This window comes from Triplophysa rosa, linkage group LG23, assembly GCF_024868665.1.
Source record: "Triplophysa rosa linkage group LG23, Trosa_1v2, whole genome shotgun sequence".
NCBI lineage: Eukaryota > Metazoa > Chordata > Actinopteri > Cypriniformes > Nemacheilidae > Triplophysa > Triplophysa rosa.
In genome coordinates, this window is record NC_079912.1 from 16,232,805 (window position 1) to 16,249,043 (window position 16,239).

At 38.4% G+C, this 16,239-nt stretch overlaps 2 protein-coding genes across 2 annotated transcripts in view; both read left to right on the top strand.

Moving 5' to 3' along the window:
* Positions 1 to 16,239, top strand: part of LOC130546923 (uncharacterized) — a 79,361-nt gene that overhangs the window by 43,227 nt on the left and 19,895 nt on the right. The gene's annotated exons all lie outside the window — the stretch shown is intronic.
* Positions 7,088 to 16,239, top strand: part of hs6st1b (heparan sulfate 6-O-sulfotransferase 1b) — a 51,094-nt gene continuing 41,942 nt past the window's right edge. The window contains exon 1 of the mRNA XM_057322467.1: positions 7,088 to 8,010. Within this exon, the coding sequence (XP_057178450.1) occupies positions 7,490 to 8,010 (521 nt within the window). The 5' untranslated portion in view covers positions 7,088 to 7,489. The remainder of the gene's footprint in view (positions 8,011 to 16,239) is intronic.

The following is a 16,239-nucleotide window of genomic DNA, read 5'->3' on the forward strand; positions in this document are numbered from 1 at the left end:
CCAAACTAATCTCGCTGGGAAATATCGTGGAACATTTGTAACGCTACGACTGCAATGAAAGTCCACTTAAGATTCTCATTTTGTTAAAGTGCTATGCTCAGCTCTGAACTTTCAAATGTAGTCTCACTTAAACAGTGTCGGTTTTGTTAATGATCTTGGATTGTGATAATTTATTAAGGGTTAAATGAAGTAGTTCTGGTGCTTGTTTAGTCATTTCTGCCAGAAAAATTGTGCAGTAATGGTTTTAATTAACAAAACTGGTTTGAGTTGCAAGAAGAATTAAAAGAAACTGTTTACAGTGTTTAGTTGATATTTAATCTTGCTTGTTGTGAACAAGTGTTATAATGTTTGAACGTTAAAATGTGCTTTTACATAAACACACACATTTTCTTCACAATATGATTTACCCTGAAAGGACTTATGTGTCTGCTTAATAAGAAGACTTGCTTAACCATTGACAGACCATAAAATGAGGCTCTGTTTTTGAAGATAATTAATTACACTTTACTGGCTTGGCAATAGTTTCTTTTTCAGGTGTGTAATGTTGCTGGCCTTGTTTCTTATTGTAGGTTAATCTATACACGGTCTAGACTTTTCCTGAAATGAGAAACCCATGTGACTTCCTTTGCTCTGTAAAAAACAATAGGCACTTTAAAAAAATATTCTGGCCACTCTCTTTCATAACATGAGAAGGAAAATACATGCGGACTGAGGCTGTCAAGCTACACAATTACAAAAAATATATATTTTTAGGTGGTGGGTGAGCTATTTCTTCAAACCTTTCTGTCACATTTGAATGCGTGCTATTAAACCATAGCGATATTAAGACACAAAGTAGCTCGTTTCTGGTATTAAAATGGTTAAGGTTAAAAATGATTCATAAAATTGTAATGACTAAAGCACTTTATTATCTGCACATAGCCTTGTAAACAGCTGCACGTGACCTCACTAAGTGTGACAAAATGAACCAATTAAGCAACATGGTTCCAAACAAGTGTCACATCATGTCACACTCCCAATGACACGCACAGCATCAATCAGTCAGCGGCTGCAAAATGCAGTGATACAGGATGTGTTTCCTGTTCTGTGAATTCTTTTTTTTTCTTTTTTATATCACTTCTGCAGCCAAAAGCAACATACAGTGAATGCTTGCACGCTCCTTCTACATTTGGTCTAAAGTTCATTTGTGTGCAGATGTGTTGAAGAAACATATAGCACATCATCACATCATTTTATATAATTTTTATATAAGATTATATAACCCTTTCAATAAGGTACCCTTTGTTAAAAGTGCTGTGTTTATGAAGGATCTATTGACAGAAATGAAATATAATAACTATGTCTTCAAAGGTGTATAAAGACCTTAGCATTATGTTGTTATTACCTTAGAATGAGCTATTTCTATCTACATACACCGCAGGTCCCCTGACATGGAATTCACCATGTTGTTTCTACAGTAGCCCTAAACGGACAAACTGTTCTACAGAGCGTGTTTCAGAAATACGTTATCTCCTTCGGCAAAGAAGCAAAAACGTGACGACATCTTAGTGCTGTGTTAGCCACCGCAGTGCTTCGAAAGGGAGGGGTGAGTGGTGGAGTGAGCCGTTGCTTGCAATCTCACCGCTAGATGGCGCTAAAATTCACACACTGGACCTTTAACTACATTAGCTAACATGAACTAACAATAAACAATACATGTACAGTATTAATTAATCTCAGCAACATTTACAAATACAGTTTTAAAATCAAACATCGTGTATGTTAACATTAGTTAGCACAATGAACTAACCTGAAAAACGATGAACAACTGTTTTGCCAATTTAATTCAATTCAATTGTATTTCTACAGCACTTTTCACAGTTTTGCATGGTTGCAAAGCAGCTTTGCATGTACTGTATATAGGAAGATGTAGTTTTTAATATATAGAAAATATAGAATACATTGTTTTACAATAGTATTATTGCAGTTTTCTCAATAACGTATACATGTCGAAAATATTTACTTTTTGTTGTACTAATAAGTGCTGTTTATATTAAGAAAATGATGGGATGTACAGTACATTAGTAGGCTAATATTGGCTAATAATTGTAAACTAATTGTCTATAGGATGGTAATCGGTTTCTATGTTCTATGGTTTCTATGTTCTATGTAATTTAGTCTAAAGATGACTGAGCTGATGTCAAATATAACAGCTATTAATAAATACTGTAAACATGGATACTTCTCACTGTTAGTTGATGTTAACCATGCATTACCTTATGCTTTTGTAAAAGTGTTACATATTCCATGTTTTGTTCAATGATAGATTTATAAATGCATTCATGTTGAAATTAACATAAAATGAATAAACGCTGTAGACATATTGGTCATTGTAAGTCTTTTTCGAATCTGTGTTGATGACTACAGTTTAATCCTTCAGTTCTGTTTTGCATTAAAGAGAGTGTTTGTTTGTGTGATCTAACACTACGTGCTGGTAAATGTGTCATTTGATCGACTAATAAATAACAGCAAGAGCAATTAAACATGCAAAACACGCATTCCACAGTTTTAGTACTACAGATTTACTTGAAACATTTTCTCGTTTGAACCAATAAATGCAAACCATCTGTGGTACAGTGAAGCATATTGATTAAAAAACAGTTCAAATGTGGCACCAGACATATGGTGCAGACAGTTCTTCCCCGTTGCTGTTGGCCTGGATTTTCTACAGTGATTATCTCTCAATTGGTTGGACTCGAAACTCACTGGTCAATAAAGAGAATAATTAAATGCAGTTTAACTTGGGGTTGGGTTTCGGTGTGCTTGCTCATTATAGGAACTTGAACCACTTTTCTGCTTCAATGCTTTCGCCCCTGAAGGTGTATAACTAAGGTTAATGCCAGGGACACTCAGACAATGTTCTATCCAACACAAACTATACCAGTCGACAATTGCAGACCCTTCTGGTACTTTAAGCTCCTAAACTTTGTTAAAATAATTGTTTACTGGGTTGATAAAATAAAGAATTTACATTTGGCAGACACTTATGTTCAAACTAACATAAACAAAGGTTTTTTTTCAGTGTGTGTCCCCCAAAGATTGAAAGGTTTAGCTAGTTCAATGCTGAACCAGTTGAGCCACAAGAACACAGATGGAATAAAGGTGAGGAAGCTATAGCTGAAAAGTTCTCCAATAGCATTAAAGAGTACATTCCTCGAGATCATAAAAAATACATTTCATGAAGTGTTTAATTTTGCCGTGTTTGAATGTAAGCAATCTGCCAAGTTGTAAATCCGAAGGTGAACGAATAACAAAGTTATTAGCTTATAAAAAAGGTAATCGACTCTGAATCACGCGAACAAGCCATGACCTGTCCGAATCTTTAACCACAATGTACCTACGTCACTAGAAAAATCCCCGCCTACTGACTGCGAAAACTTAACTCTCTCCTCCCCAAACACTGTACTAGCTCGTTCGTGACGTGTGCATCATGTCTAAGAGAAGCTGTGTTCTATGTAGTGAAACTAAGTCAGTCTTATTTTCACTACCAAAGGAAGAACTTCTGAGGAAAAAATGGTTACTATTTATTTTTCAAACGACACCAAAGGAGTATAAACCGAACGTTTTACTTTGCGCGCGTCATTTTACCGAAGATTACTTCATCAATCTTGGCGCCTTTACTGCAGGATACATTAAACGTCTTTCCTTAAAAGATGTTGCAATACCAACTTTATTTGGACCTGTAAGCTCCACCGAATCACAACCTGTAAGTGTGACTCTTTATTTTTGTCTTTACTTAAAATTAAATTTGTGTGACGTTATCTCATGTCTGTGTTTAGCTAACGTTACCGTTATTTTTGGGGTTGTTACTGTTTGTTTACCTAACGTTAGCTATAAACTCGTTGCGCTAATGTAAGTGTTCAACCATATTAACTCGCAAAGTCTTTATTTCAAGAACTGCGTGGTGTACTATAGTTATAATAACATCTGAAGATACGGACACCGTACACTGTATGCCGTGATAACTAACTGTTACAAGAGAAGTGTCTAAAACAGTCCTTTTTCTTACTGGCATCTGTATAAGGATTAAAGAATGATTCGTCAGACTCGGGCTCGAACTGGTAAGGTAAAATCGACGCCATCTCTCTCTATACACTGTTAATATCCAACCACCTGCAAACCGTAATACAGCAGTAATGATAGGCGGTCCATTTGCGACACATGCTGAACGCGTTTGGCCAATCACAGCAGACTAGACCATCTGACCAATCACAGCAGACTACACTATCTGACCAATCAGATCAGACTACGCTGGCGCAAGGGCGGAGATTACACAGATGAATCGCGGAACGAATCATTTGAGAGTCAGTCAAGAAGTAAGGTAATAAAAACTGCTTATTATTACGAAATAATAGTATTTTTACATCATGTATGTACATAAACTTGTTGTCGGACACTCCATAAACCAAAATAAGCCCTTAAAAATATTGAGGAATGTACTCTTTAAGAAAAAAAGTTCTTTAAGGGAAGAAGAAAGAAATATAATTTTCACTTTGTGGGGGTTAGTTGAGTTCAGCCCGCTAGACATCCTATGACTTCATTCGTCGATTATGGAAATCCAATTAACAGTTATTATCTGTCTGGAGATTGAAGATGAATGTAGTTTTCAAAATCAATATAAGTTATTATCTGTCAGGATAGAAGCCATTTTCTTAAATGGTGTTACTACTACAGATACCTGGTAAATTCTCTATCTCTCATGCATTATTTTAAAATACACTCAATATGTTTGAAAAAACAAATTAGTATACATTTTAACGTACTTTGTAATAGTGGCTAAAACATTTCACGTCTTCTGTTTAGCATGATTCAACAACATAAAAATGCCGCTATGACTTCTGTTTGAATTCATTTCACTTATTAGACTAATGGACTCTATCATATATAAAACATTGTCGATCGCTTTATTGAAGTGGAAAAAGAGAGAGTTTGCCCCTGTATTATCAACACGCTCAGGGTCAAGTGATACACTCTATAGCCAAACTGACATAAAAATGGATGTTTACCATGTATGCATTGTTAATTTACTATATTTTATCATTGGTGATTGAGCTAAAAGGGGTCAAGGTCACTTGCTTCCTACTGAAATTTGGGAGTGACGATTGGAACACAAATAAATGGCTTTATTGCAGTGTGAGAAATTATTCAGGGCAAAGCAGGTTTTACTGGAAGTCACTTAGTTATTTAGTACGTGTGTGGTTTTCCCCAGAATCACAACATTCAAAAACAATGTAAGGTATGTTTCTAAGCCTTTTTGTCTGTCATGCCGTGGTTTAAAATGAAACAATTAAAAGCTTTTATATAGTTTGACTTGGGCTTAAATTCGACAGACGTTTCTTAGGCTTTGGCTTTTACAAAACCTTACATTTAGTTGTGCTTTGATCCATATAGCTCATCTGTTTTGAAAAAATAAATAGAACACATAGGCCCGTTTCACAGACAAGGCTTAGCTTAAACCAGGACTATGCCTTAGGTAAATTAGTTTATTTAAGTATAGCTTTTATTAAAATGCTTTAGAAAAAAACATTACTGGTGTGCATCTTGAGACAAAACAATGGCACTGATATATTTTAAGATATTTCAGGGCTAGTTATTTTAATTTCAGACAGCTCAATCATACATTTTAGTCTGGGACTAGTCTTAAAGGGATACTTCATCCAAAAATTCTGTATAAATCTGTATACATTTCTTTGTTCTGATGAACACAGAGAAAGATATTTGGAAGAATGCTTATAACCATGTGAAATACACAACTACGTATATACTTATATTTATTATACATATGTTATTGATATAATATTCAGCTATCCACATTCCCCTGCATACTTGTATATAACGCAGTATAATTTGTATATAGCACATCTGTACATACAATATACTGCCTATTGTCCTTTTGTCTAATATTGTCCTTTGTCAAATGTTTATCATCTCTCACACATTTAGTTTTTCCTTTTTGTTACCTGTGCCTTGTCACTTTTTTAACCTGTATGTGCACTGGAAGCTTCTGCACTAAGACAAATTCCTTGTGTGTCCAAGCACACTTGGCAATAAAGCTCTTTCTGATTCTGAAACAGATCTTTCCCCTATTGACTCCCATAGTAGGAAAAATTACTTACTAAAAGAAGACATTTTGAAGAATGTAGGACAGCAAACAGTTCTGGGGCACTTTTGACTATACCATTGTATTTTTCATGAGTCAATGGGGGGAAAAGTCTGTCTGGTTATAAGCATTCTTCCAAATCTCTTTCTCTGTGTTCATCAGAACAAAGACATTTATACATATTTGGAACAACTCGGAAGTGAGTAAATGATGACAGAATTTTTGGGTGAAGTATCCCTTTAAGCCTTGTCTATGAAACTGGGCAATAATGAAAGAATCCATACCATAATTGATCTGTGACATAAACAACACAGTACGTTTAGTTTATTCATTTATCATATAATATTTACATAAAATGCATATAATTAAATTATTGTATGCCAGGTATTCGTATTTACAAAATCCCTGCACAGTAGGAAAATAATAAATTCATATGTCAAATCTCATGCACATGCAAGGCTTCATACTCTTTCGGGTCGCCCCCTATCGGTTCTCCAAGGATTCGCGGTGGTAACTCTAAAATCTCATCAATTACTATAGGTTTGATCTTTTGGTTCAAGCTTTAGGCTATGTCGAAATCGATCATTGTGGACAGTAGGCCATGAATGGCATCAAGTGAGAAAAAAAATTAAATCGTGCAAATCCATTGTTGTAGCCTGACACTTTTTTGTTACTTGGTCCATAAATTAAGATGCTTATTATATTAAGAGGCTAATGTTTATTTGCCCACCTAAACATCATTCTTCAAATCAAGACAATATGGTTAATATAATTGTTGCAGTAAATTAGACTCATTGATTTCGAGAATAATAATTATGCGCAATAAACAACGTAATGGTGCAAAAGCGAACGCGTCTCTAAATTACACTGCCGGCGTGACCTCCAAACTAAGAATTTACAGCCCGTTCCTGTACTTGTACGAGCTTGATGTGTGTGTTAGTGCGGGCGCGAGTGAGGGAAAGTGGGTGTCGCTCTCGTCGCTGTTTAATAATTATATGAGACAAGGGAGGCATTTTCTGACCAACACTGAAGACTTAACAACTCAAGGTTCGCGGACAGTTGAGCTGTATAAAAGTCCCGTGAACGGATTTGATATGGATTTTAGACAGGGTTGGACCAAGAACGCACGAGTGCAATGTTGATACAGTGGATCCGCGTTTACAGATCTGACAAAGAATATCGATACTTGTAACAATGTATCTGACGTTGAACTCTTAGTAGACCTGGAACATGTTACAATGTATACCATCTTGAACTCTTTAAGTGGACCTAGACCTCGCTGCCTATGATGATCTGTATGGGGAGAGACGAGAAAGCAAACCCTTGTTGTCGTCTGTGAAATGATAACAAATGTACGACACGGAAAGGAACATGATTGAAAGGACCAGTAAATTTCTGTTGATCGTCGTGGGATCTTCGCTTTTCATGCTGATACTGTATCAGTACGTGGCGCCCGGGGTGATAAACTTCGGCTCCCCGCATGGATACCTTCTCGGCGAGGAAGATATGACAATTTTTCCCAGTCCGGATCCGCACTATGTGAAAAAGTACTACTTCCCTATTAGAGATCTCGAACGCAATATAGATTTCGAAATCAAAGGAGAAGACGTGATCGTGTTTCTCCACATCCAGAAGACCGGCGGGACCACCTTCGGAAGGCACCTGGTCCAAAATGTTCGCCTGGAGCTTCCGTGTGATTGTAGACCGGGACAGAAAAAGTGTACTTGCTACCGACCGAACCGAAAGGAGACTTGGCTTTTTTCGCGGTTCTCTACCGGCTGGAGTTGCGGGTTACACGCCGACTGGACCGAGCTCACCAACTGCGTACCGGGAGTCCTCAATAAAAAAGAAAGCAAGTCGAAAAAATCGAGGTGAGGTTTTTTGCTAGCGCGTGTTTACTCTGTAACAGATCGCCTTCAGTCATAAGCGTTGCAAAATACGAGGCTTTCAACACAGTCAGTACGCAAGGAGTTGAAATACCCCAGGAACTTAAATGCTTGAAGGCAAATGTTTTTTTTTTACTATTTCTCTTTGTAATATTGTGAAAGTAAACCCCTAGTAAACATTTGGAATTCTGGTTGTTTTTTCGAGGGAGCAGTCTGTTTAGAGACGGGTTTAGACAGGCAGTTGTCAAGGAAAAATTTGCTTGGAACGGTTACATTATTACTGAAGTATCTTGCGATGGAAGTTTCCGAGAATATCGTGTTGCGCCGTTCATTTGTTTCATTATAGCTTCTATCCCTTATGAAAATGAATTAAGTTCATGTAGCGAGAGAATGATAAAAGCATAGTAACCACATGTTTAATACAAATACCACATTTAAACTATAGTTACTAGTAAAACCAGGCTTCATTTTCCTAAGGGTGTTGAGGCAGTATGGAGTTTCCCTTTTGCCCTCAAGATTTTGTCTCATAAATCCACTGAAGTTCTGGTACCAAGTTATCTTTGTGACTAATTCCTAGTTTAGCAAGATTTTTTTTTCATTTGAATAAACAATAAAATGTCTTCCTCAAGGGCACAATTATAACTGTTAAAGCGTTCTTTCCTCACAGGGTTTGTGGAAGTGCTATTGACTTTTCAGCTATTGTTGCTGCACAAAGATTAGAATGTCTTCAACAAAGTTTTCTGTATCTTTTTTTTACAAATATGTGGCCTGTCGTAGTAAAGTGTCCGTCATGTAGACATTTTTTAACCATGCTAATGCACCCCTTTTTTGCTTTACAGTATGTGTAATTTGTTTAAATTGATGTGAAAATATAGTGTCTCGGTCATGTTTATTATCACAACGAATAGAAAACCGAAGCACTTTCACAGGAAAGTTCTCCAGCTGTGTAATCAGATGACAAATAGGTTGTGTTTTAACATGCCTGTAAAGAGAGCTGAGATAACATCTTTTCATCCTCTTTCATGATATTTCTGTGCATTTGAAAATCTAGCCCTAAATGTGAAAAGGACACAGTGACTCACGTTTCAGAGCGGCTTACGTGAAAGTTTAAGTTTCAGAGCCTGTCTTACCTTTCACTTTCCCAGGTGGTTGTCGAGGGATTTTCCTATTAGGTGTTTTGTAGAATGACTAAACATTCCAGACGGTGTACTTTTAGCAAAAGGACATTTAACATTTGAAACCTTTAATCTTTGATGTTGAAGGGATAAATTCACACTACAATAAAGACCTTCTCTGTGTTTGTGGAAATCACCTGATTGACGGGTATTGTGGAAGATCACAGCCAACGTGGATTGAACATTCATTCGGCTGCAGGCTAGACTGATGAAAATGTGGAATTTTATGGATGGTTATGTCTAATCCTTGAAAGAGAGTGTTTAAAAGCCGACCCGACCAGTTTAATGGGCGCCTTGCTGACTGAGTACATCACGCGTGCCTTAACCCGCGGGCCTAAGTGACTCGCACTACAGAGAGAGTCATCAGTTGTTGCTAGCCAATCTCAACAGCCTCACACCGTCAGTCACATCTAAACTTAAACAAACAGTGCAGTTCGCACTCCTCTGCTGTTGACTTGTTTGTGAGATACAAACACTTTGCGTACAGTAAATACATCAAGTTTTATAGCACATCATTTTCATGTGTGGTAATCTAGATTTGTGGATGTGATGAGGTTAATATTTTTGAACATAACTCAAGAGGTAGAGGATGTTGCCAAGGTTATGGGCTCGATACTCAAAGGACACTAACTGGTAAAATGCATACGTTAAAGCGTTGTATTTGCAGAAAAGAATTTGGGGATTAAAAGATGTTTGGATATATTGATGTCTTGGTTCTATTTAAACTTATATTTAACTGATATTAAAAAAAACATTAAAAAGTAGCTTATTCTCAGCCATAGATAAGTAGAAAGTGTTTCCTGAAAGCTCCAATGCTATTAGAATAATAGAAAATCTTTCGTTTCATATATTATTTATCTCAGCTGCTGGTTAGCAATTGTTTGTAGTGGTACTAAAACTAGTTGTATATAGTTTTATGGTGGAGGCAGAAGCTTGTTATGATGATCATAAACTCTACAGTAAAGCCTCATTATCAAGTTGTTCCTCTGGGTGGTGTTTTGATGAGATAAAGAAAGAGAGAGAGATGCAATTTGACTCACGACCAGAAATAGAAAAAGGTTAGTTAGCTCTTGATGAAAATGCTGTAACTGATAGTTAGGACAGGCTCTGAGCTCTGCTAAATTAATGTCACAGTATGCACGTGGCTGTATAGGTGTTTAAATGACAGGCTAAGCCGTTTTAGTTTCACATAAACTCACCCTTAATGTCTTTTTGCATGGTTTCCACATGTTACTTTGTGCATTTTGTATTAGTACACAAGGATAAAACATGCATGCCAGTTAGTCAACACTTTCAGACAACTTGCAAAATACTTGGCAGCAAGTTTTTAACCAATAAATACTTATAAATGTTTCAGGTTGCAAAGAATATTCAGTGTTCCGCCCTTTCCTGACCCATCACCCACACACTTTTAGTTTTTACCTAAGCACACATCCATACACCGCTTTAAGACCAATCTGTCTGTAACCCCTGCAGACTGTTTACATCGTCTGCATGCTATGCCAGCTGCTTATCTTAACGATTATGCAGGACGCGGCTGTTCAAAGGCCACGGCACCATCCATAAACCTTTCAAGTATCAAAGATCTGTAATAATTAGTGATCATAATGCAATAACAAGATTTATTCTTCTGTTTATGTCATGTGTTTCACCACACATTTCTGCTGTGGAGATCTGGATCAGACAGAACGGTGACATAGATTTAAGTGATCATAATGCAATAACAAGATTTATTCTTCTGTTTATGTCATGTGTTTCACCACACATTTCTGCTGTAGAGATCTGGATCAGACAGAAAGGTGACATAGATTTAGACGGCTTTTGTGCAACTAAATATGGGTGTGAAGCTCTGTTGGGAGTAGTTCTGGAATATCATGTCAAAGTATGGCCTTGTTGTGGATTGAATGGTTGTTAGAAGATGCATGGATGCTAAATGTGGTTGTAATCTGTCCCAAGTTGGATTTTCACTTTTCTGTCAGTCAAATAAAAATTGCAAATGCGTTCACAACAATTTTTAAAACACTTTCCTCCATTTAAATAGCTTTCAGTTACCACCGTCTAGCACGGAAGGCAGAGGAGACCACTAAGAACAGAGTTTATATATAGCTTCTCAATAGGCAAATCCTCTTTGTGATCTTGAAGAAGGTGCACGGACACGTAAAAATAAAGGCTTCGGCTGCAGGCGGTGATTTAGCGAGCTAGAAAGACAGGACAGCAGCCTGCGAGAGGACAGCCCAGCGGTAAGCCACTAACTACCTGTCCGCAGAGACAAATGAGAGCCAAATTCTCTCAGACTTTCCCCCTCTCTTATTTCCTCGGTGTGCTCATTGTATTCTTGGCTGTATGCAGTCTTGCATTCATCGTCTCTCTCTGTTTGCTCGTGTGCGAGTGTGGTAGTCCATGCAATGCTGGTGCTGCTGGCCTGTACGGACACATCAGCTGTCATCTTCGTTCCGCGTGACTATGGTGTTTCTCTCCTTTGATGTAAAACTGCACACTTATAATCGCATTACTTGCTTAGTGAAATGATGCTGCCTGCCGCAGTCAAGCTCTTAAAGGAATAGTTCACACAAATGTAATATTCAGTCGCCATTTACTTACCCTTATGTTTTTCAGTGAATTGGGGATAGAGTCATGTTTTTAAAGATAAAATTAAAATGAAAAATCTGTCATCATTTACTCACCCTCTTGTCATTTCAAACCTGTATAGCTTTCTTTCTTTTGCAGAACACAAGATATTTTGAAGAATGTTTGGTAACGGTGGTACCCATTGACTTGCATTGGTTTGCTGAATGGGTACCGCCGTTGATTGGTTACATGCAGTGGTTATCATGATTTTCGTTTAGCTTTATGTTTTGGTCATAGTTCATCACCTTAGAAAGAAACTCTAATCCTAAGAGTCAATCCTCAAAAAAATTGAAGTCAGCCTCAATCCTCATTCACTGTCATTGTAAAGAATTAGACTTTTGTGATCGATGGAAAACGAAATGGGTCTGGAACAACATGAGGGTGAGCGCTCAAAAAAGCAAACTAATGTGTCTGCTGTAGGGAAAACCATACAGTCTGTTATAGACAGCTGTGGTTACCTGGCATGCAAGTTTAATGCAGATGCCTGGACCCCTTAGGCACAAATCTCCTGAAGCAGGCATGAAAGTGAATGAGCTCAGTATGAGCGCTGGTCTGTAGTGCTGGGAGACGCCAGGATGTTTGTGGCTAAATTGAATCAGACATTGTCAGGCTGTGATGGCTCACGGTTCGGTGAGACCCACTCAGACGCACTTTGGAGGTAAATGGAGGATGCTTTCTTCAACCCCGCTTTGGGTGATTTATCTTAAGGAATGCAAAACTGATATTACACAGACATTCAGACCCTCCATTTTTCTTTGTGAAATCTCTTCCCGGGCAGTGTTAGTGTATACATACAGTATACTACTTATCTACATGACTGGTGTGTACAAACTTCGTTGAAAGCCATAGGTGCCTCAAGGGCTTGTTTGTAGCTCCGTATTAAGGTCGGTAGGTCAGGGATGCTGCTGAACCTCAGGATGATAGCGGCATCAGAGGCCACACACCGCATGACAGCAGAGCACGCAGCCACGTCCCCAAGAGCCGGGACAGCCTTAGTGTGTTAATCCAATCAGATCAGCAGGGGATTAGAGGACGTTGTCTCTAAAGACGCCCATAGAGTTACGCTAATCTCTTTAGCAATGTGCGCGAGTCTCTCTCTCTAGTGTCGTATAGAAAGAGAATCAGTTCCAAAGTTAACTTAGGGTTATTTCAATCAAAGAAGAATGGAAATGATGATGTAGCTTGTTTTGGAAAGAACTTAAAAAATAGTACAACAATAACTTATTCAGACTTTCTTCTTGTGAAAGTGTTCGGAAGACTGCTCACTTTCAAATGCTGAAGTTCTTCAGAACAAACACTGTCTCATGGCAATTCGTTTATTAATCATTCATTTATAAAATAATTCAAGTTTTTGATGTGGTGGCTAATTGAGATGCATTTGTTCAAGCTTATTTGTATGTTTTAGTACATCATCATTTGTGCAGATTGTTTAGGGGAATTTTAGGGGTGGGGCTTCATTATTGTTTTTTTTTGTAATGATTATTAGTTCTTGTATGATTTACGTCATACAAATTCGTACAAATTAGCTAGTCAATCTTTCATTTTCGCGTTCCACACAAAGGAAAGTCACATGAGCTTTGACACAAGAATGAATACTTGACTGAATTTTCATTTGTGAATATACTGTTCTTTTATCACAACTTGTGACAAACTTGAAAGTCATCTCCTACATGTGAAACTTTTGTCCGTACCAACCCAAGCAACGCTTACATTCCTGACTAAATCTTGTTCTGCACGAAAGTTGAAATTGATGCTTACATATGCGTTACACTTTTAATGGTAAAACGACCTGCTTGAATTCTCCCCTCGCTGCCTCAGTGATCAGATGACTGATCTTCACATCATTCGTCTGGACTCAGTGCTGTATGAAATTGAATTTAGGCAAAGCGAAGACCGCAAGATGAGGATTAAATACAGCTGATCATTTTATTTCACTAAAGAGAAAAATGTTCATCCCTTTGAGGAAATAAGGATTAAACTCAAGGAATCGTAGGCCGGGTTTGCCACACGGGAAGTGCACAGAGTTTGAGAAACCTCGAGTGTCAAAGAAAAGCTATTAGACGCATCTCTTGCCTTTATTGCTCGCCTCATCTAGCATCAAAGGGCAAAATGACAGTTATGTTTTTTAACCTTTTCATTTCGTTGAATCATCTTGCCATGAACTTTGATTTCCTCGGACGCCTTTGTGTTGGGAAAATGGATGACATGATTTCTCGGACGAGAATGAGATGTCCACGGTGAATGACATCTTACTTAGCGGGTCTCTGGAGCTATACTGTTACGTGCAGGAAATGGGCTGTCTGGCGGTCCTTCAACAGATTGCTGCTTTACAAGGGCAAATTACAAGGTAATGAGTGGTTAGCAGGAGACTCTTTAATTATGGTTTGATGGTCTCGAGTGAGTCTGTTGGACAGCTAAGGGTTATTGTGTCCCTCTTTGTGTGTGTGTGTGTGTGTGTGTGTGTGTGTGTCTGGATGTTTTAAGCACCGGCTGGTTTATGTCTCACACTTTCTCTTGTATTTTTAGACCAATCCAAATCTGGAGGCCCATCTCAAGGCAGACTAATAATAGGTCAGGAGCCTATTATAATGATGACATGCAATCTGCTGGACAGCCCACCCCTTCCCCTTCCCCTTCCTCTCTCTCTCTCTCTCTCTCTCTCTCTCTCTCTCTCTCTCTCTCTCTTTGCAGAGACTAAGGTCATGCCATCCTCATTAAAACACGGTCTTATTTAAACTTGTGAAAAAGGGCTGGCCCCCAATTGGGTTTTATTATCAAACTGTCAGGCACATCAACATATTTGCACATGCACATTTAGTGGTGTGTGGTTTTTTTTTATTTGACTGCAATGGACGTCATTGGTGACATTGGATACGCAGGCTGTTACCCACGCTTTTTTTGCCGCGATGAGGGAAAAATTGTTTATGTAAAATAATAATTTACCAATGATTAAACATATTTTGCAATATTTTTTGCTTTATTTATTTTCTGAATCACAAATAGACCATCTGCTTTTTCAAAGAAAAAATGCCAAAAACGTCATCTATGCGGCTGATCCAGACGTGATGATTTACATCTTGAGCGCACACAAGAATAACTTGGATTTCACATGCGTACACACCGGATCCCATTCAAAGCTGGCTTGATTCAGAACTGGATAGAAAGGTGTGAAAAGGAACCAAGCGCAAATTCTGTTCAGGGTAGTGTGGGGCTTCTGCCATTTGGAAGAGAGCGGTTGCATAGAGTTGCCCAAATGGTTATTATAGAGTTTTCTTAATTTGCTCTGATTTACTGGATTCAATCTTCACTTCTACATACATTCACCACCTACTGTGTTTACTAGCTCAGCCCGTCAACACACGTGCAGTGTTTCCTGTCTCCCTTTGGCTGCTGTCTGGCTTTACTGTGAAACCTTAACAGGGATCCTGCGATCCGCACCAGACTGATTCCTTTTGCGTGGCATAAATCTTCCCACAGCTCCGTTAATGCCTCGAGATCAGAGCTGGGAGAGAATCTTCTTCATCAGCCCAGCAGCGGGGCATCCAAACCCACCCGTGACGCAGCTGATTCCTTGCTGATCTGAGCAAACGGCATCTGTTATTCTAACGCGTAAGATGTTAAATAAAGAAAGGAAAGGCTGAGTTTGTGGAAACCGATCATTTGGCTTCCGTCGAAAGCGTTTGTGGATTTTTTTTCTTGTGGTTGCTGAGCAGATGCCTTCATCCGGCGAGAATAGGGTTCTATGAAATTTGGACTGGCATTCTGTTATTAGACATCTGCATGCTGTTGCCTGATATTTGGCTGCGCAGCATTTGAGGGATTTAAACGTGCTGTTTTTTTTAGCTTCTTTTGCACGTGGTATAGAGTGAAAATATGGGAGGAACGTCAAAGAGAAGACAGGTCATAAAGACAAACTTAAAAGAATAGTTCACCCAAAAATGTAAATTTTTTCTTGGTCTTTAAACTTGTGTTTTGAGAGAATGGATGGTGTGTGGTATGCAAGTGGCATTGTACAGGTCCCCATCTTTCTGATCTTGAGACATAACCCATGCCGGAATGCAAGGGAGAGAAAACTAAGGCACACATCATTGGAGATATTATTATCCATTTATGGTACTCTTTGTATTTATACATGTGCTGGGCCTGCAGTATATCGAGGGAAAGTGAGGTCACATATGTTCCGATTGCCGGAGGGTGGTTTACATTATACAGAGCATGTTTTATTAATACTATGATGGAGGTCAATAATAGGCGGCTTTTTTGCAGATACTTGGATCGGTGGAGGGCAGATCACCGCCTCGCCTGCGGCTACTTGGGGATGTGGGTGGCTTCGCTTTGTGTTTTCCAGGACATGAATCAGAAAGGCGGTAAACAGGGTTTTAGTGCGAGGAACTTTCTTGTTTAGACAGAG